The 25737-nt window shown below is 44.2% G+C and overlaps 1 protein-coding gene across 2 annotated transcripts in view; it reads right to left on the bottom strand.

The window, feature by feature from the left end:
- Window positions 1–25737, bottom strand: part of LOC128075754 (vascular endothelial growth factor receptor kdr-like) — a 120005-nt gene that overhangs the window by 32655 nt on the left and 61613 nt on the right. For both annotated transcript variants that reach the window (XM_052672741.1, XM_052672742.1), the window contains exons 10-16: window positions 22020–22170; window positions 19853–19958; window positions 11422–11530; window positions 4991–5284; window positions 3076–3222; window positions 1402–1527; window positions 1184–1290 (exon numbers count right to left, since the gene is read on the bottom strand). In XM_052672741.1, the coding sequence (XP_052528701.1) occupies window positions 1184–1290; window positions 1402–1527; window positions 3076–3222; window positions 4991–5284; window positions 11422–11530; window positions 19853–19958; window positions 22020–22170 (1040 nt within the window). The remainder of the gene's footprint in view (window positions 1–1183; window positions 1291–1401; window positions 1528–3075; window positions 3223–4990; window positions 5285–11421; window positions 11531–19852; window positions 19959–22019; window positions 22171–25737) is intronic.

Here is a 25737-nt window from a genome sequence, read left to right on the forward strand (position 1 = left end):
AGCTGGGGAGTTCCCTGTATTGCAGTCTTAGCTCTGAAATTTATTCCGAACCATAAACGCATCCCTTCAGTTTTTTGCCTCTCCTTTCCCCTTATCTGGGAAATAAATGTTTATGCATGTCTGTCACTCATCAGTGTTGGGCAGACTCTTGGATTAATGTTGATAAACACTCTGAGGACACACTATTACTTTCTTCTGGCTGTATCTATTAAAATAAAGAAGCGCTTTTCTCTGTGATCTCCATGAGCTGCACTTGCTGGTGGCCTGCAGAGTGTTCTGCATGTTCTGCTCCATTTTCAGTTCAGCAACATTTTGTTTTGCAGACTTGATTCTGCACAGCTGTTTCATAGCGATTGCTTTAGTCAGAATTTTAATTGCACATTTGATTAAATTAATTAATTTTTAATTTAAAGTTAGTTGAGATCTGGTGAACATAGTTACTCTTAATGCTGTTCGGTGAGAAATCGTGATTTGGTAGAACCTGTGAGCAGATTCACGTGGGTGTGAAATATAATAGCAAATTCCACAGCATTTGCCACAAGGAGCAAAAACATGAATTTAATCACTGTATTTGTGGCAGGAGTAGAAATTTTATTCAAGTATCAGGTATCAGCACTAGGACTGTATTTGGGTGAGCTTCAGAGCACAGATCTGTGGTTGCCCTTCTGTTTACGATTTGTTGTAGGAGAAACAGAGTAACATTCCTCAGAACTCTACTGAAACTCTTAGTTTTCTGAGTCACAAAGGGAGGTAAAAGAATACCAACGCATGGAGATAAAATAAGCTCTGTGGTTAGGGCTCATGCTAGAATTTTTCTTTGAACAGTGCTCCCTTCAGTATTTGTGTTTCAGAGAAATCTTACTGGACAGCTGTTGAAATCCAGCCCTCATTTTAGGGGATTTAATGTTTTCTCTTCAAGTCTTGCAAGGCAGTTTGGCACATAAAAGAAGAGTAGCCTGATTTTATGTGGAAGTGGGCAGAAATCTCACAAGTACAAGTGATCTTTCCGGAAGGTAGGGGGCTGTCATCAGAAATCTTGGACTTAAATTTTATAGGAATATTTGTCACAGTTTTTCTAATATTTGTCCCCAACATTCACAGTGACTTGCAGCCCTAAACGCTGATGCTATGCATAAAAGGTGTCCAACCTCAGCACCTTCGTGCAGTATGGAAGCTCTCTTACTTTTCTCAGTTTCCGAATGAAAAGGGTCAGAAGGAGCCAGAAGAGGGTAGCAGCAAGACCAGTGCAGACCAAAATGATAACTTCGATGTTGGATTTCTCCTCAGAACCTGTAGGTTAAACATACAGCCAGATTTTAAATATAGCCAAAGCCCATGATTGATCAATAATTCACATCAGTCCAGCACAATGTATGGGTTTTACCTTAGCTTAGATCTCACCTTGTATTTTAATGAAGGCTGATGTACTGTCTTGGCCCATGTCATTGGTCGCCTTGCATTCATAGAGCCCTTCATCATCCTTCTTCACTCTCTCAATGACCAGGGTATTATTTTCCATGGAAATTCCTGCAGTGAGGGATCTAGGTGAATTTTATTACAATAACCTACCTTCCCCCAAATGCTTTCAAGAGGCAGAGCACTGAAGATGAGCTCCCATTCATTCCTATGCTGCTGTCAGGAATAATTTTAAGGCCATGTTCCTTATTGTGGTTTGGCAACAACCTGACACCAGTTTAGACTGCTGGGCATCGCTTATCCTACAGTGAATGCAGCTGTTAACTTATTGCAAACAGACAGAGCCTGACAGAACTTTCATGGAATTTAGTGAAGTGGTGAAAAGGTAGGTCTTCTGAGAGCAACATTATACCTGAAAGAAAAGGGAACTCAAAGAAACTACTGGAGAAAGGCAGCATCTCAGAGGCTGTGGGAAGTGGTGGGAGTTCTACCGTGTGAACGTGGTCAGGAAGGTTGTATGCTTCCCTGGAAAAATCCTGGCTTCACAGAAGGCCAGGAGCAAATGCTGGGCTGCCAAGAGAGACATGACCTAGGGATGACCTATGAAAGGCTTCTCCACATTTAATTTACCTGCTTTTGTGGTACAAAACTGAGATCTTATCCGTTTCACTAGGGATGTGTTTGGGGCAAAAACAGGGAAGCATGTTGATCTCTGAATCCAATCGGGAAGGGCATTTTGCACTGCAAGGTGTTCTGCCCATGAATTCTGTCACTGTTAACAAGAGTACCACATACTTTACCACATGCCCTGCTGAAATATTTACCCTGAGGTGTTTTTTCCAAATATTTTATTTATGTTTCCATTGGTTGGATGTTACATGCTTGTCCCTCTAGAATTATTTATAAAATTTCAGTAGCTATAAAGAGTTTCTGCTCAGAACACTCTGATCTGAATTATGTATGATCCTAGATTTCCTACCTAGATGCAAAATTAAAGTTACAGGACTAGCTCCTGACATGGGTTCCTTCATGACTTGGAGGACATCTCAGGACAGAGAGACGAGGAGTTCCAGGTGCAGGTGAAGGAGCCCTGCCTCGTGCTCACAACAGCTGCTGCACCATTCTCCTTTCTGTGTTGTGAGAGATAAAGAACAGATGAGTGATACCACGGCAAGCCTTGGCCTGGCCGTTGGGTAGAATTGCTACAGCTCATGGCAGTGCACCGTGACCAGCACCAGGGATGTGTGGCAGTTCAGGCCTGTGTTCTCAGAGCCTCCCAGCAAGTAGGGAGTTAGAGTTTCATGCACAAACTGTTGCCTAGCACAAGCAGACTGAGCAGCAGCACACTGTACTCCTCAGTCTCACTAAAGCTATGCTAATGTCCTCAGATCGAGGACTGCAGACACCGCTGTGTGCAGGAGGAAAGCTGCATGAACAGGCAGCGAGCAGCAGCCAGTTGGCAGCTCAGACCTTGAAGTCCAAGTCTGAGACAGCAGCAGCAGCAGGGGTCCAACGTACTTGGATTTGTGCTCACGTTTCCCTTCGTGCCATGTCTGGTATCCCCACTCAGCCACGCTGGCAGTAGCTGTGGGGCTGCATGTCCCTGCTTGTGGCAATTCCATAGTGCCATTTGTCACCATGAGTTAAAGCAATGCTCACCTGATGCTGCTGAGATGGGGTAGCCATCCTTGCTCCATGTAATCTGTGGCTCTGGTGTTCCACTGACTCTGCACTCCAGAATGATCTTGCCACTGATATTAACCTCCAGATCTGTCAGATTCTGTAGGACATACGGGGCTGCCTTTGCTGCAGTCACAGAGGAAAACAATACACAGTAAGATTCCAGCTGCAGAGATTGGGTAGCAAAATTCCCCCGAACGATCATGGAAAGAGCTCATCTGGCTTATTTTCAAGCTGCTTATGCAAAGATTCAGCTCAACCTGGAACCTCCTCAAGTTTCTCATCCTCTGAAGGAAGCAGAGCACAGAGAGTGGGCAGAGCAAGGGCAGAGTGGGTGCAAAACAAGAAGGGAGGAAGCAAAGAAGGATCAGTTCTAAGGATTTTGTCTCCATGATGACAGGAGTTATCTGCTTACTGCAAAGTGTGTTAACCTCCACACAATAGAATACATTATGTTAACTTAAAAAAGATACGGGAAAGTAATTGAATAAAATCTCTAGCATAAAAAATGCATATTTTTTGCCAGTAAGGAGTAGCTGATGGGTGTTGATACATTAAAAAAAAACATCTGAAAGCTAGTTTCTGTAGAAGGAGGGCTGGTTTGCAGAGGTGTTTCCATGTACATTTTTGAGAAAAACTGCATCTCTGACATGTGCCAGACAAACAACAGACCCCAGTAGTTCTCACAAGGCTGTGATTAAGATTGCAGTTCTCCCATGGCTGTATTCCCAGTTTAACTGTGTTTTTCTCATAGCCATCGTGTGTAGGTGTCTGCGTAGGTGGAAATTTGACTAAATGAATAAAATATCTGCCAGAGGAGAGAGCAGTGCATTGCCTGAATGCAAAGGGATCCTGGTGCACCGTGGCAGGTGATGCTGGCAGGTGGCTGTGGACAAGGCAGATGCCAGAGTGCTGCCATACGGCATGGGATCTCTGCTCTGCTCTGTGCTGTGGGATGGGGCAGCGCTCACGCCTCGTTGTAGGCAGGAGTGCAGCCAGTGCTGCACAGCCCGATTCGTGCCTGGTGACAAGGCCTCTTTGGTGCCTCATCACTCATTAATGTGAGCGGAGAAGCCAGTTTAGAAATCACTAACTTAGTTCTAAAGCACCCTGCTTGCTATGCCCTTGCTTGCTGCCATTTATTTCAGTTCTGCTCTATATCAATGCTTTGGGCTTTTCTTCACCTTTCTTCACTAGAAGCATGAGGCACTTCCTCAGCAGCACTTCTGTAAGAAGGTTTGGAGCTGATCCCTCTCATTTTCTTTATTATGAAGCTGAAGAAACTTCACTCATTTTGGTGAGTTTGTATGTGGTGCTGGAGGAAGTGTCTGGTCCTTTACAGCCACAGCAATGAAACAAGGCTCTGGGATCTGCAGTACTACTATTTTCATGGATATAAAAGAGACAGGGATTTGAGTGCATGTAAGAAAATGCTATTATAATGAAGTGCATCCCGTGTACCCAGACCAAGTGGTACACATCCCTAGTTTGTACACCTGACCTGATACATCTGTGGTTACACCAGGTGTCTGTACCATCCCGGCAGCCCTCCCAAAGCCCCCCAGACCTGGAGTGGCAGTTCCAACAGATACAGCTGTGCTGCTGCTAACGTGGTGGGAGTGTCTTTATTCCTCAGTCAGCACTAAACCTGTATCCAGCAGGGAGACAGGGAGATAAAGGCTGCTGAAATCACCTTTCTGAGTAAGGAGAACATTTACTACAAACCCAGTAACGGCTAGATGAATCACATTCACGGCTAGGAGTCAAATCTCACACAGAAATGTGAAAAATCACAAAGTGCATACGAGGGCTGTCCCTAGGAAACGCTGCCCGCCTTGTGCTTTGACAGAGCCCAGTGTTTCTGCTTCCCCAGCTGCAGGACAGTGCCACCCACCTCTGACAAGGAGCCGTGTGTGCTGCTCCAGCGTGCCGCTGCCGTTGTGCTGGTGCTGGGCACGGCACTTGTAGAGGCCGCTGTGCTCCTCTGTGACGTTTGCAATGATCAGGGTCAGGGAAATGGAGTAGGCGTCAGCGCTCCGGGTTAGAGAGCTGCCGTGAGCCGCGGCCCGGGACGGGTAGGACCAGGCCAGGTTGCTGTAGATGTACCTGGAGGCCCGGCAGGTCAGCTGGGCAGTGCTCCCTGCAATGGCTGTGACCTGTGGGGCCGTCTGCAACCCGGATGGCACATCTGCAGGAAAAGAAAACGTCTGCCATCAAGTTGCAATTGAGAATGGCTTTGGGTGCCCATTTGCAACTTGATGATTGGATTTCAGTGAGCAGCCCCAATGGAACGAGCCACTCTAATGAGATCCGCATTTGCTCGTGCAAAGAGGCATTACATTTTCAAGTAATTAATTGAAAGTTTATATATAGAAGCAGTTAATGAACTAAGAGAGTTTAATCAAGAGACTGCTATGCAGGTAGATAAATGCGTTCATGACATCCTCTCTTTCTATCTGCTATCAGTGCTTGAAAGTGTAATTGCATTAGAGTAAAGAAACCTCTTCCCATTTCTCACAAGTAACGCCCTCTTTCTTCACCACTGAACAATCTTCCCAATTCTCTCCTCTTTCACATGGATATTTATTTGATCTGTGGATGGATGACAAACTGGTCTAATGATGTACAAGTCCTTGAGGCTTTAATAGTTAGCACAGTAATACTTTGATGCAGATTCCAACATACACACAAATGAATAAGCTGTTTCTTGCTATATTTTTAGTTACTTTTCATTTCAGAAAAAAAATCAATTTTCCTGAATTGCCTAACTGAATCCATTTGAAGACAAGAAAAAATGTTTCTGAGTAGAATGCCAAAAACTGGCCTACAAATAATTCCTATTACTGCCTTAGCTGCTAGGGACCTGCAGTTAAATTGTGTCTACAAAATATTCTTTGCTTATTTTATTCTGTTACTTCCACGATCTGTGCACCCCAAATACTTGAATGAAAGTGCATTGATAATCACAGTGGCCTGGGATTGTTCTTCTGTCTGTTAGGTCAGGATTGAGAAGCAGCTGACATGGAGAGTTGGGAAGAATCCTTTTAAAGTGTCACCTGCACAGTACTGGGGTGGGACACCTTGGGAACACCAGTTCTGGTTTACCTTCTGAACACTTGCTTGCAATAAATCTGATGATAGACTGTTGCTTTACTACTGAGCTGTTAATAAGATGCTTTCTCCAATGGATGGCACTCAGAGGGGACATCAGTTAAAGAGGAGCAACCATGCATCATGTTTGCAGTCTGACAAATTCCACATGGGAGCTGGCATTTGGCCAGGGGCTCACACTGTAAGCCCTTGCAAAAAGCTCTGTTGAAGCTGTAGTTGAGCATAAATAGCAAGAATGTTATAATAACCAATCTGCCTTATAATACACTACATGTTCTATGAAATACAGAGCCCTGAAGGAGATTTTAGATAGAATTAAAAATCTTCTTCACAAGTCATCTGGAATATAACCAATAAGCTTAATGATTTTTAAAGGCTGTCTCCAGAAATATTTTACGAAAATTCCAAAAAAGAGAAGAGACCCCTCAGGCCACAGCTGTGGAAATTGTTTTCTCTTTCTTTTAATGAAATTTCAGCCTACTTTATGCAGTTTTTTGTTAGTGATAGCTGCACACTCAAGCTAACTTGTGTAACACATCCATCCTCCATCTGATGCCCTGTGGCTCCTACATATCAACATGACGCTTATCATCAAGGGGGAAAGTCTGAGGTGAGCAGTAATTCTCAAAATAGGAAGAATTAAGGTTCAGTGAAAACAGTGGGCTGTGGCATGAGCTGCATCCCTAGCAGCCATCAAACCAAAATAGAGAAAAAGTGCCCACTTTAGCTGACTTCTTCTTGCTTTCTTTTCTCAATGTTTTTTAGTATCTCCTGTGAGAGTTATAGAACTGAACCAGATGGGTCTTTGGTTAGACTTGGTCCTTAGGTAAGCTCAATGGTCTGGGATCCCCTCCAGCCTGAATTATCTTTAGAGTTGGATCCCAGAGAAAGCATGCATGGATTCTAGGTAAAATGGTGAACTTGGAGCTTGGACATGCTTCCCAGAGCAAAACACTGTGAAGCCCTGCAAGCCTGCAAGGCAGACTAAATCCTGCCCCAAAGTGGTTTGGATTGCAGCCCTTTTTGCCTTTTCCTCTACCCCTCAGGCAGGATCTTCTTCTAATTCTCTAATTAAAATTTCTCTAACTAATTCTCACAACTCGCAGCCCCATTTGTTTTGCAGGGCGTTACCATGAGTGGCTGTAGGAAAAGTCCACCAGGAGCACTGCCTTTCTTGTGCAGGCACTGCCTGGGCACGGTGCTCAACAGTGTCACCTTCCTGCTGAACCTCACTAGTGCAGGATTTTTTTTCTGCCAACACTCTGGGAGCAGTAGAAGCACTTGTTTTTCTTGTCATTTCTCTTACGGACATTTTTTATTTAGCATTTTGACTATTTTGAGCTGGAAGTTGTGCTAGTCTCTTCCATCTTGTTAGTCTTTCAAGCTCTTTCAGCTCCAATAGAATATTCATTGATTTTCGTTAGTGCAAGGAAAAAGGGAATAAAAGTTTCTCTTGCCCTCCTCTCTGTTCTTCCCTTACCTGCATTGTCTGGGAGTGGCTGCGGTGCTGGGAGCTGTAAGGCAGTTCCCCCTTGCACTGCTTTGCTTACACGATCTTGAACCTGAGCAATGGTTGACTTCCTCTCCCTGAACAGACACAGTGTTTTGTAAGACTCCCAATAAAACAGCTAGAAGAATGCTCTGTGGGGTCTTTTATCAGCAGTCACCACACACTTGTCTCTCATACTGTGTTACAGTGTAGCCGTGAATTTCACTCTCAACTGTGTGGGATTCCATGACAAAATAGGGAAATGAGCCACTGGGAGAAGGTAAAAAGTCAGCATAAATCAAAAGAAAGTCTGGCTCCAATTCTATTTACAAGGAATTAACTGGGTTTAATTTCCTGCGCTTTGCACAATAATCAGTGTAATTCAGAACTCTGCTCCTTTCCAGATTCCATCCCTGTGCCTCTCAGAGCAGAGGGGGCTCTGCCAGGCTCATTCATGTAGGGAGAGTGAGAAACAGGAAGGGAGAGCCCTGCCATCTGAAGCAGCACAGAGCTTTTCCTAAATCCTGTAAGCGTGTTGGGAGTAAACAAAGTGAGAGTGGCAGCTGCATTCATTAGTCCAATATCTGATAGCAGATTTTTATCTCATGTTTTTAACACACTATTTTCTTTCTGGTAGAAATTTCTCATTCAATTTTTCTGAGTTATTTCTGCAATCAGATATGGGTTGAAAAAGGACTTTTGTTATTATTTGTTATTCTTAGCATAATTCATTTATATTCTAAGAACATTTGGAGGTTTAGTATGGGTGGGATCCTGTTTTGTAGTATTTAGCACAATCGCTCAAGAGACAGAATCTGATTTACTGTGGAGCTATGGTAATACACAGCTGCTCTTCCCAAGGTGCAGAGCAGACAATTGGAAGCTGGTCACTGGGTGATACAGTTCCACATCCCCTTGGCCCCCTACATGGCTCGGTTTCAGTGCCATCTCCAAACCCCGATGACCTTTCACTGGAACAAATTTTACTGGCAAAGGAAAGGTTTTAAAAATAGATTCCAGTGCTGTTTCTAATGTCTGTGAGTTTTTGAGGGGCCTTTGCAGTGGAAGAACAAAATGGCTGTTGAAGTTATTCCATCAGGATAGATACTTTTCTGCGGAACTAATGCTGAGGTGCAGGCACCTGGCTGAAGACATTTCCCCACCAAGCAGATGCAGCCTGGGCAACATCTGATTGAGTTTCCCTGTAACTCTGAGCCGTGTCCTGGCAAAGCACTTCAACCCTGACCTACGGAACAAGTTTTCTGAGGAAAGAGGAGAGTCTAGCTGCTGTGTTATTTTCATATTTCTTAGCAGGGAGAAGTTAATTAACCTGAATTCAGTTCAAAAGTTTGAAAGCAATTCAGCAGCCATCAGATTGTTCTTCAGTAGGAGATAAAGGGAAATCATGTATTTAAAACCAACAAAGCGCTGAACTATTTGTGGAGCCCCACAGTTTGCAGCTGCTTTGCAGAGAACAAGGCTCAGTGGCTGAGTGTAAGCTGCTGGGAACCTTTTTCTGGATGTTGTCCTGAAGGCTCACACACCACCTATGTGCTCTGAGAGTCTGGTTCAGCCTTCATCTCAGCTTTTAGGTCCAATCTGCATAAAATAAATCAGTCTAGCAGTTGCAAAATGTTTTTATTCTCACTTTATATTCATCAAGATGTTCCTAAACTGCCAGTTTTGTATCAGGAAACGTGAAAGTTTGAATTCTGAGGCAGGATCCATGATAACAGCATATTACAGGTTATTCTACCACCTCTGCCACACATACACCCCTTCTGTCACAGCAAAGCTTTCACTACCTTGGCAATGCTTACAAACACAGCTTGCTTGGTGCCTTCTGCTTCTGAACTTGCCCTGTTTAGTAACTCCAAACTTCCCCTGCATGTCCCTCCAACAGCAGACCACATGGTGAGAGCAATCCAGCAGCAGGTCAGTCTGGGGCTGCTGTACCACTGCAGCATGACTGACTTTAGGGTCAGGATGGCCAAATTTAGAAAGGTTGTGTTTCTTTCTCATCTGTAAACAGCACTATTTTTAAACACACCATTTATACAAGTCAGTCATGCTCAGTTAGCATCTGCCTCCTCCACACAATGACACACACCCCGTCTTTTCTTAGTGGGCAAGGCTGTCTCCCCAAGCACTGTTAAATTGTGGTCTGTTTTGATGAAAGTGAAATGCTTCCACCAGAACCAGTGTCAGCAGTTTTGCCTAGGGATTCATTTCCCTCATGATTAAAGATGCGTGATTAAAACGTTTGTGTCTCAAGATGCTGCTAGATTGATTTTAAAATATAAAATATGAAATATTAGCTCATTGCGGGGGGAAAAACAAAAATGTGCCAATTCAGTATTTTCCTGTAAAAGAATCTTCTCTAAAAGGCAAAAAATGAAAATAAAACATAGTTGTGTAAGGTGCAAGCAGTGCCTTAGCCCTGTGAGTGTGACTTTATGCAAGTTGCCTCTTTAGATGCTGCAGCATTGGCCTTAGTCACTAGATATTATGAAGTGCAGTGGACGGTTTGGGAACATACTGCTCTGAGTAAGCCAGCCAAACATGATCGCTCACAGACTCCAGAGAAGAAACAAACCCATATGAAAACTCATTCTTGGAAGGGGTGAAGTGTAAAATTAATAGCTGTTCTTCAACCCGCGTTGGTCAGGAATCCTGTGGATCTCTTATGTCTGTGCTTTAATCCTCACCAGAGAACCTTCAAGGGTTTTTTCCCAGATAAAAATAGTTAGGGCTTGGGAAGACATCTGAGTCTTAAAACTCCCTTCTGAGTCCATACGGCATTGAGGTGGCACACAGAAGCTGTAACTAGAGGTGAAAGCTCTACCCCATTATTATTATTGTACATCCATGCAATAAGAATGGTGACAAGGCTTACCGAGCACTTTGTGGACTCGTCTGATCTGTAATGTACTGAACTACTTTAGAGCAATGGAGTCAATGGAGGACACACAAGAGGCAGAGTAGTGCAGAGCATTGCCACAAATGAGCTTAGCCCTCAATTGGCTTTAAGGGGAAGGAAAAATGGTGAGGACAAGACATTTACCTTCCAGGGCACTTCTGCACTCTTTGTTCTAAAAAATGTTATTTTGACGCAAATTTTGCCATCCAGCATCCACTCATCCAGTAAGTGAGCACAGAAATGATTCAGTGTAGCCTGGAAAGCTCTTGAACAAGGCTGTTCCCAGATTCTTTGCCTTTTTTAAACTCCCATTTCTCCTGAAAGCATGATGCAGGTCCTGATCTCACTACTAAAGAATTTCTGTGTTAAAAGGTTAAGCACATATTTGTTTAGATTTGTGTTCTTTGGAGAAATAGCATGTCCACCTCCTCCCTCCTTAAAGGGTTCTGGAAAGGCTAATTGCTCAGGCAGGGACCTTGTGTCACCACAGCCCCCAGTGATACTGGCCCTGAATTAGGTCTGAATATTGGCCTTGCTCACCTTTGCTATGTTCACTGAATTAACTGGAGGCCAGCTGCTTTCCTGAATCAGGGAGAGATCTCAAGCCTTTGGAAGACTGCTAAAGACTTAGCTTAGCTTTTGCTTGGGGTTTCATAAGGACAGTGCTTTTGGAGTGCTTTAAAAACACAACATCTAAGGATTCTCAGAAACGTTAACCAGTGCTCCCCAGCCATATGCAACTTTAAGGTAAATCACGTGATGAGCATCTATGTTTTGTATAGTGTCAGTCACTTGTGGTGTTTACCTGAGACATAGAACTCAACGCTCCTTTCTTCTTCACCAACCTTATTTGAGGCCACGCAGTAATAGATTCCTGACGTGCTGCTGTTTTCCATTGTTAGTGTGCTCACAATCTGCCAGGCAAAAAGAGAAAAGGTAAAGGCTTAGCAGAGAAGTTTGAGAGCAGTGGACAAGGATGTGACTTATGGTAGAAAAACAGTTAATAAAGGAGCTTCCAGCAATGTGTGAAGCTCATAAGAAGACAAGTGCTTGCATCAGTGTTTTGGTCTCTCATCTAGCATCACCTCATCCCAGTTAATTTTCTTCCTTCCTCATTCCTTCCCCTTATCCTTCTTCCCATGACACCTCAGCCAAGGTCTGAGTGTGACAGCATCAGCAAAGGGAAGGACCTGGAAAATTCAACCAAGACACTGTAAATGAGCCACACTTTCACCTGTTTTCTACCTTTCAGTTATGGTGTCCATGGGTCACTATGTGGGAAGCAGGTTGTTTGTATGGATGTGATGTAAAGAACATTACAGAGATTTGCTTTGTTTTTATATAACCCCAGAAAAAGGAGTGATACAGCCCCTTTGGAACCCAGCTTACTCTTACAGATTGTCCTTGGAAATACCTTGGTTCCATAACCCTTCCTCCAGGTTTCTTTGGACTTGTGCAGTGCAGAAGGAAACCTTGAGGAAGGCTTGTGGTAAGGCACTGGCAAATGAATAGAGGAGAAGTGAGAAGGAGGGAGCACTTGTCCTGAGCTTCACCACACAGAAAAAGGAAGCAGCTCAGTTTCTCCTGGGGGCTGAATTAATACACCTCTTTAAGAACTTGTGTTCTTTAACATCCTAAGCCCCTGCTTCTGTGTAGGGCCTTGCTGATGAGGAGCTCCCTGTCATGATGCGACATCACAAGCTCATTGAAGACTGTTCACAGGTCATGGCTTCAATTATTCCTGGTACTTCCTTTGGACTGCTAGGAAGAAAGGAGGATCTAGCCCACCATGGCAGAGATGGTTTTGCAAGATTACTTTGCTTTCCCTGCAGCCATTCACTTGAGGAACTCTGAGCCTTCACATTTGGAACAAATATCACTTTATTTGTTGTCCTCTCTTAACGACTTTGAGGATCAAAACTTATAACACCCTCTGGCCATTTGTCCTTATCTCCAGAGAGCCCTTTGAAGTGCACAAAAGCATCTCTGGACTTTTTAATATCCTAAACTGAATGCATACAAGACATTCCTTTACTCCCTATAAAGCTGTACTGTGAATGTGTCTATAGCTGTGTGGGATGAATTATTCTAGTTATCTAAGATTTTCTGAGCTTTGGCACTTTAAATCCTGTAGGGAAATGAGTTTTAAAGGTTTTGATCCCCTGTGCATTTTAAATTCTAAAGGGGAACATTTTCCTTTTCACCTCACCAGAATAACGGGTAAGAGGAAGAGGAAAACTATCTACTTTTCACGGTTACCAAAACACAGAAATTAACCAAAAATGGGGACAAACAATCTTAGGGATGAAAATGGAAGACCAGTAAACCCAGCTCCCTCTGGTGTCCACCAAAGAAAGAACTGCACAGTTCTGATTTATTTATGATGTGAAAATTGCTCTGACTTGGATGTTAAATCTCCCAGGGAAGCAGCTCGTTCCTGCTCCTTTTTCTATTCCTGCAGCATTGGGCCCAATGCCACAGGTTATTAACAAGCACATGTTCAGAGCACTACTCCTGTCTTTAAGCACTGGACTCTGCCTTTTGAACTAATGCTGAATCAGAACAAAGATCTTTCAGTGATTACTGGATCTTAGAATTCTATATTTGGGAACAGAAAAAGTCAATGTATTGAAACGGATTCACCAAGGACAGAAGGGATAAATTTGGACAGCTATTTAGCAGCTATTAGTCTTGCAAAGTGACAGCTCTAGATGGGAAGTCAAGAGCAATACTGTGGTACCCATTCAAATCATAAAGAGGAATGCAATTATCTATTCTGGAGTATGGCCAGAGTTTCAGAGGCGATACTGTGAGTGTTGTAAAAATGGATGCAATACCTCATACTGCAGTTGGTGGCCCAGAGGTAAACGCACACATGTGCTCAAGCACATACAAATGCCAACATTTCTATGTAACTCAAGAAAAGTCTGACATGATAGTAGAAAAAAAAGGAAAATAGCTGTACCAAGAACTCATCCAAGATAATCTCACACATGTCTAGATGTGAAGTTGAAAAAGATGCTAAATTGATGGAGGGAAACAAGCCTGGCCCGGGGGGGCAATTTATTTTGAAAAATCCACTGTGGAAAAGAGAAAGCCATTTTCTTGTTTGTATGTTCAACATCATGATTATAACCTTGGATACCAGTTTGATATACAGCTGAGCACAAGAGTGCTCAGTGTTCTCTATTAGAACCTGGCATCTCCCAGGATCCTCCAGAATGTGGCTTTCAAACTGGCAGCATCCACCAGAGCACTGTGTGTGGTTTCACAGTGGGAAACAAATGATCTGGAGTGATTTTCCTGTAATAAGATGAATCCTTTGAAATCATTACATGTCACCTTTTCCCTCTAGCTATGTGCTCCTGAGTAAATCCCAGAGATTGGGAGTCCCATCATTTTTGCAGCATCTTGGCTTAAGGCCTCAACCGCCAAAATGCCCTAATCCTGGTTTAGTCTTCAACAGTCTGAGGCTTTGGAACACACACGTAAATCCAAAGGGCATCCAGATCCTTCTTTGGTTCATAAAGCCACATGGTTCTGGCTTCTGCAACGATGAACCCGAAAGAAACATTTAGGAAGCCAGCAGCAATACCTGCTTTTTGTAGTATCTGGACAAATCAGTAAAGGATAACCCATGGACAAGAAGATCCTATTAACCCAAATGTTAAAACCACCCACAGACTGATATTCACAAGGCAGATGTGCTGGCAGTGGCTCATCACCTGTTACTGCAAAGTGTCTGAGTTGAACAAACATCACCTCCATGACATTTGTATGCGCTTGGTCACGGTGTGAAGTGGGAGTAAGAAGGGATCTTCCAAATGCCACCACTACACTTACAAAACACATTTGCAACAAATATATGCAAAACCTGGTTGAATGAGAAAACAATTTGAACTCGAGCGACTGAGCACAGGAATCTTTTTCCATTACTGATGGGAAAATTGTTAGCAGAGTTTTCTCTCTCAGGGGAGTGACATAGCCCTAGCATTTGGGGACCTTCAGTATGCACTGGAAAAAATTCAGAGGGGATAATCTACTTTAAGTACTTAGTCCATGCACCTGCAAAGTATTTTCCATTCTGGATTCAGAGCCAAGATAGAAAAGTTAAGAATGCTGGCATTTGCTGCAGCAGACACAGAAAGAACTTAATGGGAAGGGGCTCTGGTGGTCCCCACCCTCACTCAAAGCAGGGCTTGTCTCAAAACTTTTGCAGCCATTCCTCTCAGAAAACTTGGCTTCCAGATAGCACAGTGCTTTGTGCCAACCTGAATCAATGAAACCGATGAGAAATCTGCAATTACATCAAAACGTTTTTATCTCTGAGTGAAATTACTGTCCATGAGCTCTTGAGAGCCTCAAGGTTAGCACTTTAGTTTACCTTCCCTGCAATCTCCTGACCAGGAGCAGTTCAAACTGACTGACACAGTAACCCTTGCACTGTTCTCCTGCCATGCGTGGCACACCAACTGTGACTGTTCAGTCATTTGCTCTGTGCAGGCTGCACTGGAACCAGTGGGATTAACAGCAGAGTATTGGCATGTAGCGTCTAGACATTTTCCTGGTGGGAGCTGACCTGAGACCCAGTGAACTTACTGCATGCCGAACACTAAACGTCCCTCAGACAATAACCAGTTTTGATTGCCTGTGTTGAATTTGGATGTAAAGGGCTCCATTTCCTATTACTTAACCTAAAGGCCACCCAATACTGCGAGCCCACGGAAGGGCTTATTAGCTAATAAATAATTGCTATGAAGGAATAAACCAAATTCAAAACTCAATGAGAAATGAAATGACTGATCTCTGAAGAACAGCTACGGCAAGTAAATAGGCACTGCTGCTGGGAAAGCCCATAATGGAACAGCTCAATAAAGTCCACATGTCTTGCACTGCAATGTTCCCAAACTGGTAAAAACAAGCCATTTTAGGAGCAGCCAAATAACATTCCACAGCGCTATACTGTGAGTGTTTTAAGACATCTTGTGGTAAGGACAGAGCAGCGAGACCTTTTTTTAAGCTGGAGCCAGTACAAATTAATATATCTTGAGATTCCTTGCTTTCTCTTTCCTCTGTCTAATCTCCCCCTCCAACGGCTTTAGTTAACAATTCTCTTTCACTTCGTTAGCTGTATGTGGGCGAGGATGAGGAGCAGAAAAAGCGGGTGGAAAACTTCTCAGCTGTCTGACTCTGGCAGAGCTGGGGTGGAGGTGGCTGGAGGGAGATGAAATTAATAGGGAACTTCACCAGAGATCCTGCAAAGAAAATATTCAGCTAGCTCCCATTCCATCTACTTGAATGGCACAGAATAATGCTTATTTTTATAGCCTGACAATTCCGAGCCATGCTCTTAGTTCATCCATTCTAAATATGCTAAGAGATGGACTGAGCGCAAGTGAGAAGATCAGGCTGCTAGCTGACTGGGAACTTGTAGGTTTTACTCTCTTCTCTGGCAGAGGGAGGTCTTCTCCCTGCAGGATGAGAGGGCTCTTTCTTATGTCCCCAGGCTCTCCCAGGAAGCCTTGCCCAGGACAGTGCAGCTCATGTGCTGCTGCTGGGCTGCTCTCTTGTATTGCGGATGCTGCGTTCAGAGACCCAGCTGTGTGACGGGTCACCTGCCAGAGATGATATGGCAGGGCTATCTGGCTCTCCCTTGGAACATGCACATAGCCAGGTGGCATTCAGCAGCCCCACTGAGTTGTTCACATTTTTCACCAAACCCGTTCCACTTCTTTAATGTCATCCTCCTGGAGGTTCAAGCCTGGTGCTTTTGGATCAACTTTCTTGAGTGGTTATGAATTTCAGCAGCAAAACTGATTCATGAGTTTTATTGCAAAAACATCCACGTGGCCAGGCTATTCTCTCATACATACGTGAGAGAGAGCAAGAGAGAGAAGCCCCCAAGGAGGACAGAATTATGTGTAGATGTTGTTCTTTTCTACTTGTCTCCCAGGCTCAGACCAGTATGTTCAGCTTACTAACAGAAAAGAAAATAAGATAACAAGCTAGTGCTTTACAACTTGAAATGGAAATTCAGGCAGTTCATGAGATCAAGAGTGTTTCACCTAGTATTAAAACACAGTCTTCAGAAGTAGCTACATTGCAGTTTAAATCACAGTGTGATTCCTTTAGTATTGACTTAAAACCACCAGGAAAAGTAAGCTGGTGTGATACGACTGCCTGAACCAACACTTAACCAAAATTTCTACAAACTACTTCCTAATGGTAGTGATAACCACATGCTTTTCTTTAGGAATGAAACTCAGCCTTCAGGATGACAGGAGGGGGTGAGATTCACTTCTCTATCTTGAAATAATAATGGAATAATCATGATGACAAAGATGACAAGAGACCTCAATTTTCCGTGCCACTTGCATAAAGATGCCTGAAGATCTTGATGTGAGCCAGAATTGCTGGTCTGCTGCAAGAATCCTCACTGCCACTGCAAGCTTGTTTTTAAGTAAGATTTTGGATCTGGGAATTTCTGGGGGTTTCTTCCCATATTCCTGGCAGCTCTGAAAAGTTACTGCATTTTTTCAAATGTCACTGAACAAACAAACATGTATTGCTAAAGTTCTTTGAGAGTGAACAGCAGGACACAGAGCAACAGATAATATCAAAGAGACTGGGTAAATTCCACCTTCTGCTCCGAGGGCCGTCATAGGACAGCCTCAAATCACACAGGAAAAATAACCAATCTCAGCTAATCCCAGCTTCATAGCACAGTCAATAAAAGCCATGCTCTGTCAGACTGCAATGTCTTTATTATTTCATGTGGCTAGTCAATGCAGATGAATTACTTGTGAGGACATGGTGGGAATGGATTGGGTTGTTTCCTGTCTATTTCATTTCTGGTTGAATTAATGACTGATAAAAAACAAGGAAAAGTCTGAAGGCTATAGGATTTCATCGCTTTCTTTTTTGAATTATAGTCTATTATCTACAGGCTCCACCTAACACAGATAGCCTTGGACTTCAGTAAGGGGGAAGGAGGGGAACTGTCTGTTAATGCAGGCAGGGAGGCAGAGTGCTGAAATTTGAGATTCATGAAGTCTAGTTTTATTACTTTGAATAAATCTTAATAAAGACATAAAAATTATTAGGAAACGCCTCAGAATGTGTTTTCAACCAGTGGATCAGCAGGAGATGAAAATAATGAATATATTATGAGCTGTAAAATTATGTAACTTGTAAAAAAGTATTTTTAGGAAACTTTAATAATGAAATATGTAAAAGATTAAGTTGAAGAGTGTGGGCCGAGCTTTTGAAGATGTCTAACAAATGAATACTTCAGTCTGCCTGGAGCCTAAGGAAGGGGCAGGGATGGCTGAGCAGTGCTGTGAGTTGCAGCCTGGGCTCTGTGTGGCACTCAGGTGATAGGGGAGAGCTCAGATGTCCCTGACCAGCAACCAGCAAGGAGCAGGAATGCATTGAGCCCCATAGATCCAGGAGCTCTGTAGAACTACTGAAGCGCCTCATTCACAGAGACTGCAGCCAGATTAAGCCTGTGATCAAACAAAAATGTCACAAAATGCTTGCCTCAGCAAAGCAGGGAAGAGAAAAAATGGAAGGAGTGTACATATACATAAGCATAGCAAAGCAAAAGTGTTTTTACTTTTGTGTCATTGGGTGTCTCACTTATCCCAGCACGTGGGTCAATCCAGCAGCCAGCAGATAGTTTTTGAGTCACAGTAGTAGTGAAAGTCTTAACTTTCATACGGGAACTAACATAAATAAAGACTGATCATCAGATGTAAAGTGAGTTCTTGGACACCTGATCATGTACTTTGACAGGCTGTACATATGGACAGAAACAGTAGCCACACAAGCCACGAAACTCTTGTCATGCCTTGCTGCTAATGGAAGATTTAGAAAAGGAGGGAAGTGTGGAGGTACATGTCATTGACTTCCCATTTTTGCAATGAGAGCTCTGTAAATAGTTGCTTTAACCTAAGATCTAAAATTCTTAGAGGGTACATTAAAGACAGAGCTTATGGGACACTATGCTATCTAAATAAATCCAGTATTTTCCAACAATGCAAAAACTCAAGAGCGAACTGTGAACACTGATTTTCTCCATCCCAGCCCAACTTCTATGCTTCAGAGCTCTGTTTTAGATTAGGTTTAGAACTGGAAAGTCTCCATGAGAAAGAGCAGATGACTGAGGCACGGATTCTGCCAGATGCTGATTTAGTCTGGACCCAATCCAGAAAAGCACTTTAGCTTCACACTTAACTTTAAGCATGCAAATAGCCCAAGAATTATCATACGCTTAAAGGTACCCCCGGATCTGAGCTGCAGCATTCAGCACACTGCAGTTTTGAGCACTAATTGATCTGAGTCAGCCACCTTGGAACACATGCAGCTGCAAAACTGCTCTTACAGCCACAGACTTGTGCAAGTGCAACAAGGGTAAAACAACAGAGCCAGAGCCCAGCATCTTCTCCAAGGGTAGCCAACTGTCTGTCTGTGAATCTAGAGCAGACCAGCTTTGGCAGCTTCTCAGGGATCAGCATGGCCATGTGTAACCAGTATCACTCGGTAGCACTGCAGGTGCCTAGGAGGCATTTAGCAGATTAATTGCTGAGATCTTTGCATCTCATTTGAGAAGCGTGCCCCAGTACTGTCTGCTTGAAGGTGAAGTGGGCAGGGGTGTGCACAAGGAAGGAGATGTTCCTGCCCTTCTCAGCTCAGCAGCATGGCTGGGGACCCCAGTGGGTGAGGAAGTGCCCATGCTTCAAGTTGAGGCAGGAAGGTGCTACAGGCACCCTGACACTCACCATCAGGGCAGCTACCCCTGGCCATGGCTGGCCTCTTGAATCATGCAGCTGCTTAGCTCCTGCTGCTGGAAGAGTGGGCAAGGCTGGCAGTACAAAGTACTCTCCAAGTGCTAAGCATTCTAATCAACCTGGCATCCTGTCAGCTGTGTGTGCTTCACAGGACCCCTCTTGCTCTGAACTGCTCTTAGACTTCCTCAGTACTGAAGGAGACAGAAGTTTTTGACCCAAAATTCTTTGGAGCGTTTTAAATGGGGTAAGTGACATCATTGTCAGAATCCCAGCATTTATAAACAGCAGAGAGCTAAAAATGATCCCAGGGCTGTGGAATTCTAAGCATGCAAAGAACCAGCAGCAGCTTGGGAACCGTGGGCAGAATGCTCTGTGTGATTGCAGCATCCCTCCATAAAGCTCCCTGCTATTCCAAGGGATCGCACTCAGATTGCATCAGACACAAACCTTTCTTTTGTCCCCGTGCTTCATGGTTATGTTTTCAATGCTCTTGATCTTGTTGCCTATGAACATGTTCTCCTCAACCACAATTTTTTGTCCTGTAGGGTTGCATCTGGAAATAGAAAAGCAAAAGTGGCATTCAGAAACCTAAGTTACTGCCGATAATGCAAGGAGGTGCTATTAAAGTGGGAGAATGTCATTCTTCAGCAGTAGGGTTAGGTCTTAAAGAAACTTCTAAAAACTGTCGCTGATAAACATCATTACCTCCTGTGAAAACTGCTGTACTCCTTCATCACAGCATTTCAAAATTACTTAGAACTCAACTTGACAAAGATGAACAAAGATCAGCACATGAGCAGCCAGGAACCCCCCAGACTTTCTGAAGACTGAAACCAGCAAATACTGACCAACTAATTGAATCATGTGAGTTTAATCTGGCTTATAAGAGTCCAGCTCCATGCAGCCACGGCTCTTTACATTCTGTTTTGAGCACTTGCAATGCATTTCAAAATTAAAAATGTGTAGGTAGCACACGTTGTGCTGGTGTACATCTGCACCATCCAAGGTAAAGAGCTTTTCTAATGTCTTTAACTACAGTCCTCTAATAAATGAGCAGATGCATGGGGCTTTTTGTACTTAGCAGCACAAAGGTTTGGGAGCACTCAGACTTCTACAGATGATGACCAAGGGCCACTATGCCACTACTGCAGAAAGCTAACATGTGAATCAGCCATGCCTTTGCCAAACCAGTGCAAGACATATGATTAACACCCTGGGTCAAGGGAGGGTTTATAGCTTTCAAAACAGCCTCATTAGAAGCTGCCTTGGATGACTTCCTGCAAGGCACTTTTCTATCTTGAGGATGAAGGGAAAAAACTCAAAGGAAGCAAATCACATCACAGCTATAAGGAACAATGATAGAGTTCAGGGATTCAAAGTACAGCAGTGAGGAGGGGGGAGAGAAAGAGGGAGAGAGAGGAAGTGAGACAACAGAAGGAAGTGGGGTCTGTGTCATTTCCCACAGGAATCCTCCTACAGCTTCTGCTGGAAGAAGATAAGGCTACCCCAGAGGCCAGGAGAGGTGGACGCCACTCTGCAATTGTGTTTGAATTGATAAGATCAGAGAGTCAGGGAGCTGGAACAAGGGTTATGCGAGGTCTTTTGCCACCAAGTCACTCATTCAGAACTGGCTTTATTCAGCATCCATGACCAATTTTCTCTCCCTCAACAGAAAAGTCTAGAAAAGATTTCATGCAATCTCTGTGGCTTTCTTATGACTGCATAGTATTTCTTTATGGTATTTCCACCCTGCTCCAGCTTGAATACCCCCAAAGCAGCAGCCTGTGTGCCTTCTGCTTACCTGAGATGCCAGCAGCCCTGCCTAAGCCTATAGATCACTGCCTTGTGATTCCCTGGCCAAGCAAGGTGAACGGCTGCTTTCCTCATGCAGGGATAGTGAGTCACTTCTCAGACTCAGCCTGGGGCAGAGCATCCAGCGTTGCTGCCAGGCTGTGGTACATAGCCTGGGACAGCAGTGGCTGTTTGTCACTTTTCCCTTCAATTGCAGCATTTGGAAAAACACCGAAACTGAGAAAATAAGGAGCCATCCAGCAGTTTTCTCTTTGGTATCCTAGAATTACTTTCTTCTTTTTATGGATGTAAAAGCTGCCTTCATCCTCATCGCCAGAGTATAGCTGAAGTGCAGCCAGAGTAATTACAGGTGACTCCACCACATCCCCAAAACTGCCAGGGGAACACTGCCATTCAGATCTGAGCCCAGGCCCTGCCTCAGGGATCACTCTGTACAGCGATAGGAACAAAGGAAGCGTCTACTTGTAGAAGGTAAATCTCAAAAGGCATCTTGTGCCCTAACCATAGAGGCTGCATCCAAGAGGGATAAGAAAATACACTGGGAAGTCAGAGGAAAGTTGGTAGATGAGATAAAGAAATATCCAGTCTGACTGGTCGTCATTTTAAGCTTATTTACTCTGATAATCTAGAAGGTGCTTGTGATTCCAAAAAGATGATAAACAACAAGTTGGGGAAATCTGTGGGGAATCACTGCTTGTGATTGCTAATTAAAACAACAAGATGTACTGGGAAGAAGAAGCGATGTGGAGCCAGCAGCCCAGCAGTGCGTTCCCCACAGCGAGAGCTGCCCACGTGCACTTACAGTGTGTCTGTGAGGCTGCAGGGCTGCCACTTCCACTCAACCTTCGGGTCAGGATTCCCGCTTACAGTGCACTGGATTTTGTGCTTGCTTCTTAATTCCACCCGCTCGATCTTATCGAAATCTGTTTCCTTTTCATAGATTTTGGGTCTCTCTGAAGAAAAAACAACAACAAAATAAGTACAAAAGAGCAAGTTTACATCTGCAGCAGTGTTCTTGTTTCCATCAAAGGTTTGGCAGCCTCTCACTAACAGTGATTGTTTATTGATGCTGATGAAGTTGTAGGGCAATTACCAGCAATATGAAAGTATTAAACACACAGAGGAACACAGGCACTAGTTTTGATGTTTCAGAGACACATCACATCATGTTCTCCTGAATTGCTTTCAAGTGCTGTTGTGGCTGTTATGCTACTGGAACTGTTATGCCATGAAACATCTATTGCTTGGGGACTGCAGGATCAGGCTGCTGGTGCAGGTACCGCTGGTAGCACAGTGCTTGACTTCTGATGTCACCCCCCGAGAGGAACCTTATCAAGCAGCTTCTGCTCTGCAGAATCACAACCATTGTGCAAGGTTCTCCCCAGGGTCACTGCAAAAAACTTCTTTTGATCCGAAAACACTGCTTACCTTTTCTGTGTGCCATGCACTGGGTGAAGGCAAGGAAGAAGTGGTGCATAGAAACCACTTGTAGAGTTACACCAAGAAATCCTTACCCCAGAAACAGCAAAACGATTAGAAAGGTCACTGCATTATTCCCATCTGGACAGACTGCAAGATCACCCCCTTGAATTGGAAATCTCACCAAAGCAAACTTGCATGTGTGACACTTTCAGGGCTGCTTGTTGCCAGCAGGAAAAAAAAAGCCCACTTTGTCCCATGTATTTCCAGCTCCCACAGGAACATGCAAAAATGAGAAATACTGATAAAAAATCTCCAAAGTGAACTGAACTTTTCCTAACCTCGGAGAGGGTGGGTTTGAGACTGAAGTGAAAGCACAGGCTCTTCCCTGGTGCAGACAGCTCTGCCCATCCCCAGTCCTATCTCTGTCTGCTTCTCATAACAGGAAACCACGCAGATTTATTGGTTGGGGTCCGGCAGTGGAGCCCCTTTGTCCAGCTGAGTGCAGCCGCTTTACATGAAGGCTTTTGACAAGTTGGGAAGTGAATGCAGATTATATTTCTATTTTTCGGTTTAACTTATTTTTCTGCTGTCAAGGAGGCCCCAGATGTATAAACAGGAGCCACTGCCCACTTCATCAATCTTGAGCCCTATTCCTTTTTCTTCATTTTTTTCCCTTTCAGCCCTCCTCTCATACCCAAGGACCAATCACTCCAACCTCACGTCTCAGCAGGACCCTCACCTTCCATTCTTCTCGCTGCCAGGTCAGATTTAGACCTCAGCATTGCCAGAAATAACACATCAGGTTTCCTTCTCACCCAATGAAAGGAATTGACTTCACCTGCTTCAGCTGTATCCTAACTTCCACAGTAAAACCTTTGCTACTTTGAAGGACCCTCCTTAGATCCCCATTAGCGTTTCACTTAAAGAAAACCACAAATGACAGTCCTTAGTTTGGTTTTGCTGTTGCATCCTGTTTTGCCTTTTGCTCCCCTTTGGTCTGCCTGCAGATGCAGCTCTGCCAGGCTCTGAAGCCCACTCCTTTCCTCAGGGACAGCGCTGGCTTTTTGGGACAGAGGAGGGGAAGCAGAGGGCAGATGGAGCAGCTCTTCAGTCTGTGCCTGAGGCCCTTCCTGCACATCTCATCGGGAAGCAGGAGCAGCTTTTGGGCTGTGCAGTGTTTCGCAGACCAAGTGCATGGACATCTGTGGGTGTACGGACCACTCATGGCAGACTTTTGGCACAAAAGCTGAATTTCCTTGTAACTACTGTTTCATTTCCCACCACCAAATTATTTCAGATCATGACAATGATTTTGCAAAATTCCCTGCACACAGAAGCGCATTCTTCATGGTCTCATACATTTTTCTTTTCAGTCTCAAATTCTTTGTTTTCCATGTTTGGACTGGACTCAGAATCATAATTTTCACTCCGAAATAGAGACCTAAGTTCAATGTAAAAGGTTACTCAAGTGATGTGTTTTTGAGCTGAAAGAACAAAGCTTTGCACACCTGGGGAGAGTGACAGTACGTCTGGTGTTTGTTTTTGTCTGAAAGAGCATGGGGAACAAAGTAAGTTTGATTACAGTCCTTGAATGTTAGGAGATTATTCTTGGTGAAATGATGAGTAAGTTGAATGTCATTTAAATTATCCTTCTAAAAAAGAAAGATAGTTTTAACTTGATCTAATTAAAATAAGAACATACGTGAGTGACAAATGAATTCTAATTCCACAATTACTTCGCTGCATGGCACTATTAAATATTACCTGAAACCCAGAATGAGTCAAAATGATTCATCAATTGAAATAATTAGTATTTATGAGGTTTGGGCAATTATTTTCTTAAATCTGGAGGGGCTGGCTAGAGGTGTCTCCCCATTATTTCTCTTGCAGTGCATTACAACGTGGTTAGCGTGGGGGAGCTAAATCTGGGCATGTCTTTCAGAAACAGAAGTGGGTATTTTTGTAAGTTTCTTTCTCCCTGCATAGGATGCAGTGGAGGTGGGTGTCACCCTCGGAGTGACCCTTGCTGTGGCGTTACCTCAGTTTTGGAAGCAGTTCTTTGTGGTGTTAGGGATGCTGGCATGGGCTCCCACGTGCCTCAGGTTTGTAGTGTGAAATACTGGGGGACACTGATTGGGCTGAAAACTCTGTGAAGCCTCACACTGTGCTGGCCATGTGCTGGCCATCCTACACTGTGCCCCTGAGGACAGCCGGAGCATTTCTGTTCCTTTTGCTCACTGCTGGACTAGATCCTACCTGCAGAAAGTGCCCCCATCAGCGGTGGAAAGCCTTGGACCTGTAAGGCTCACTGTGTTCTCTGCTAGGTGCTGGCCTTTTAGATTTGCAAGGACTGTCACCAGATGGTCGGCTCAGTGGGCAGCTGCAGTGACCTTGCCTGCAGAACGGCTCTGCACTTGGAAGCTGAGGAATTTTTAACCTAATGCCAGTGATTATTTAATTTAATTTAATATTATTTAATGCATACCTGGTGGTATATTTCTCAGATAACTCTCTCCCTTTTCCACACGTGCTCTGCTTTCTCTTTCACATCTGCTTACAAAGAAGCATGGCAGGTTATGCACCAACTCTTGTGCATCTCTGCTCATGTACAGGTGTGCAGGGAGGCTTGGGGTCAGAATCCAATCATAAGCACTGCCAGAACCCAAGTCTATTCCTGGTTGCACCTTAAATTAAGCATCTAAAAAGTGCAGCCACATTTGCATGCACATAGCTATCCTTGAGCATGCAAAAAAACCAACCCTGTTGGAACCTGAGCACCACAACATCAGAGCGACACAGCAGCTGCCCCTGTGCTGCGCCCTGCAGCGCTCTCTGCCTGCTCCCCCAGGCACAGTGCAGCCCTCCTGGCTCCTCCTGGGCTCTCGGAACACTTCCCCGTGTGCTTTTGCCCCAAGCAATCCTGCAGCAGTGCTGAGCTGCAGGACATCACTGCACACTTCCTTGCTGACCTGAAGCACCCCTTGCTGTCCCACTTCTTGTTTCCAGCCCCTCCCCAGACATCTGACCGCCTGTTTCCAACCTCTGCGTCCCATCCCTTGACCTCTGCCCTCCTCAGACTGAGTTTTCTCAAGCAGAAG

This window comes from Tympanuchus pallidicinctus, unplaced genomic scaffold, assembly GCF_026119805.1.
Source record: "Tympanuchus pallidicinctus isolate F22 unplaced genomic scaffold, pur_lepc_1.0 scaffold13, whole genome shotgun sequence".
Taxonomy (NCBI): Eukaryota; Metazoa; Chordata; class Aves; order Galliformes; family Phasianidae; genus Tympanuchus; species Tympanuchus pallidicinctus.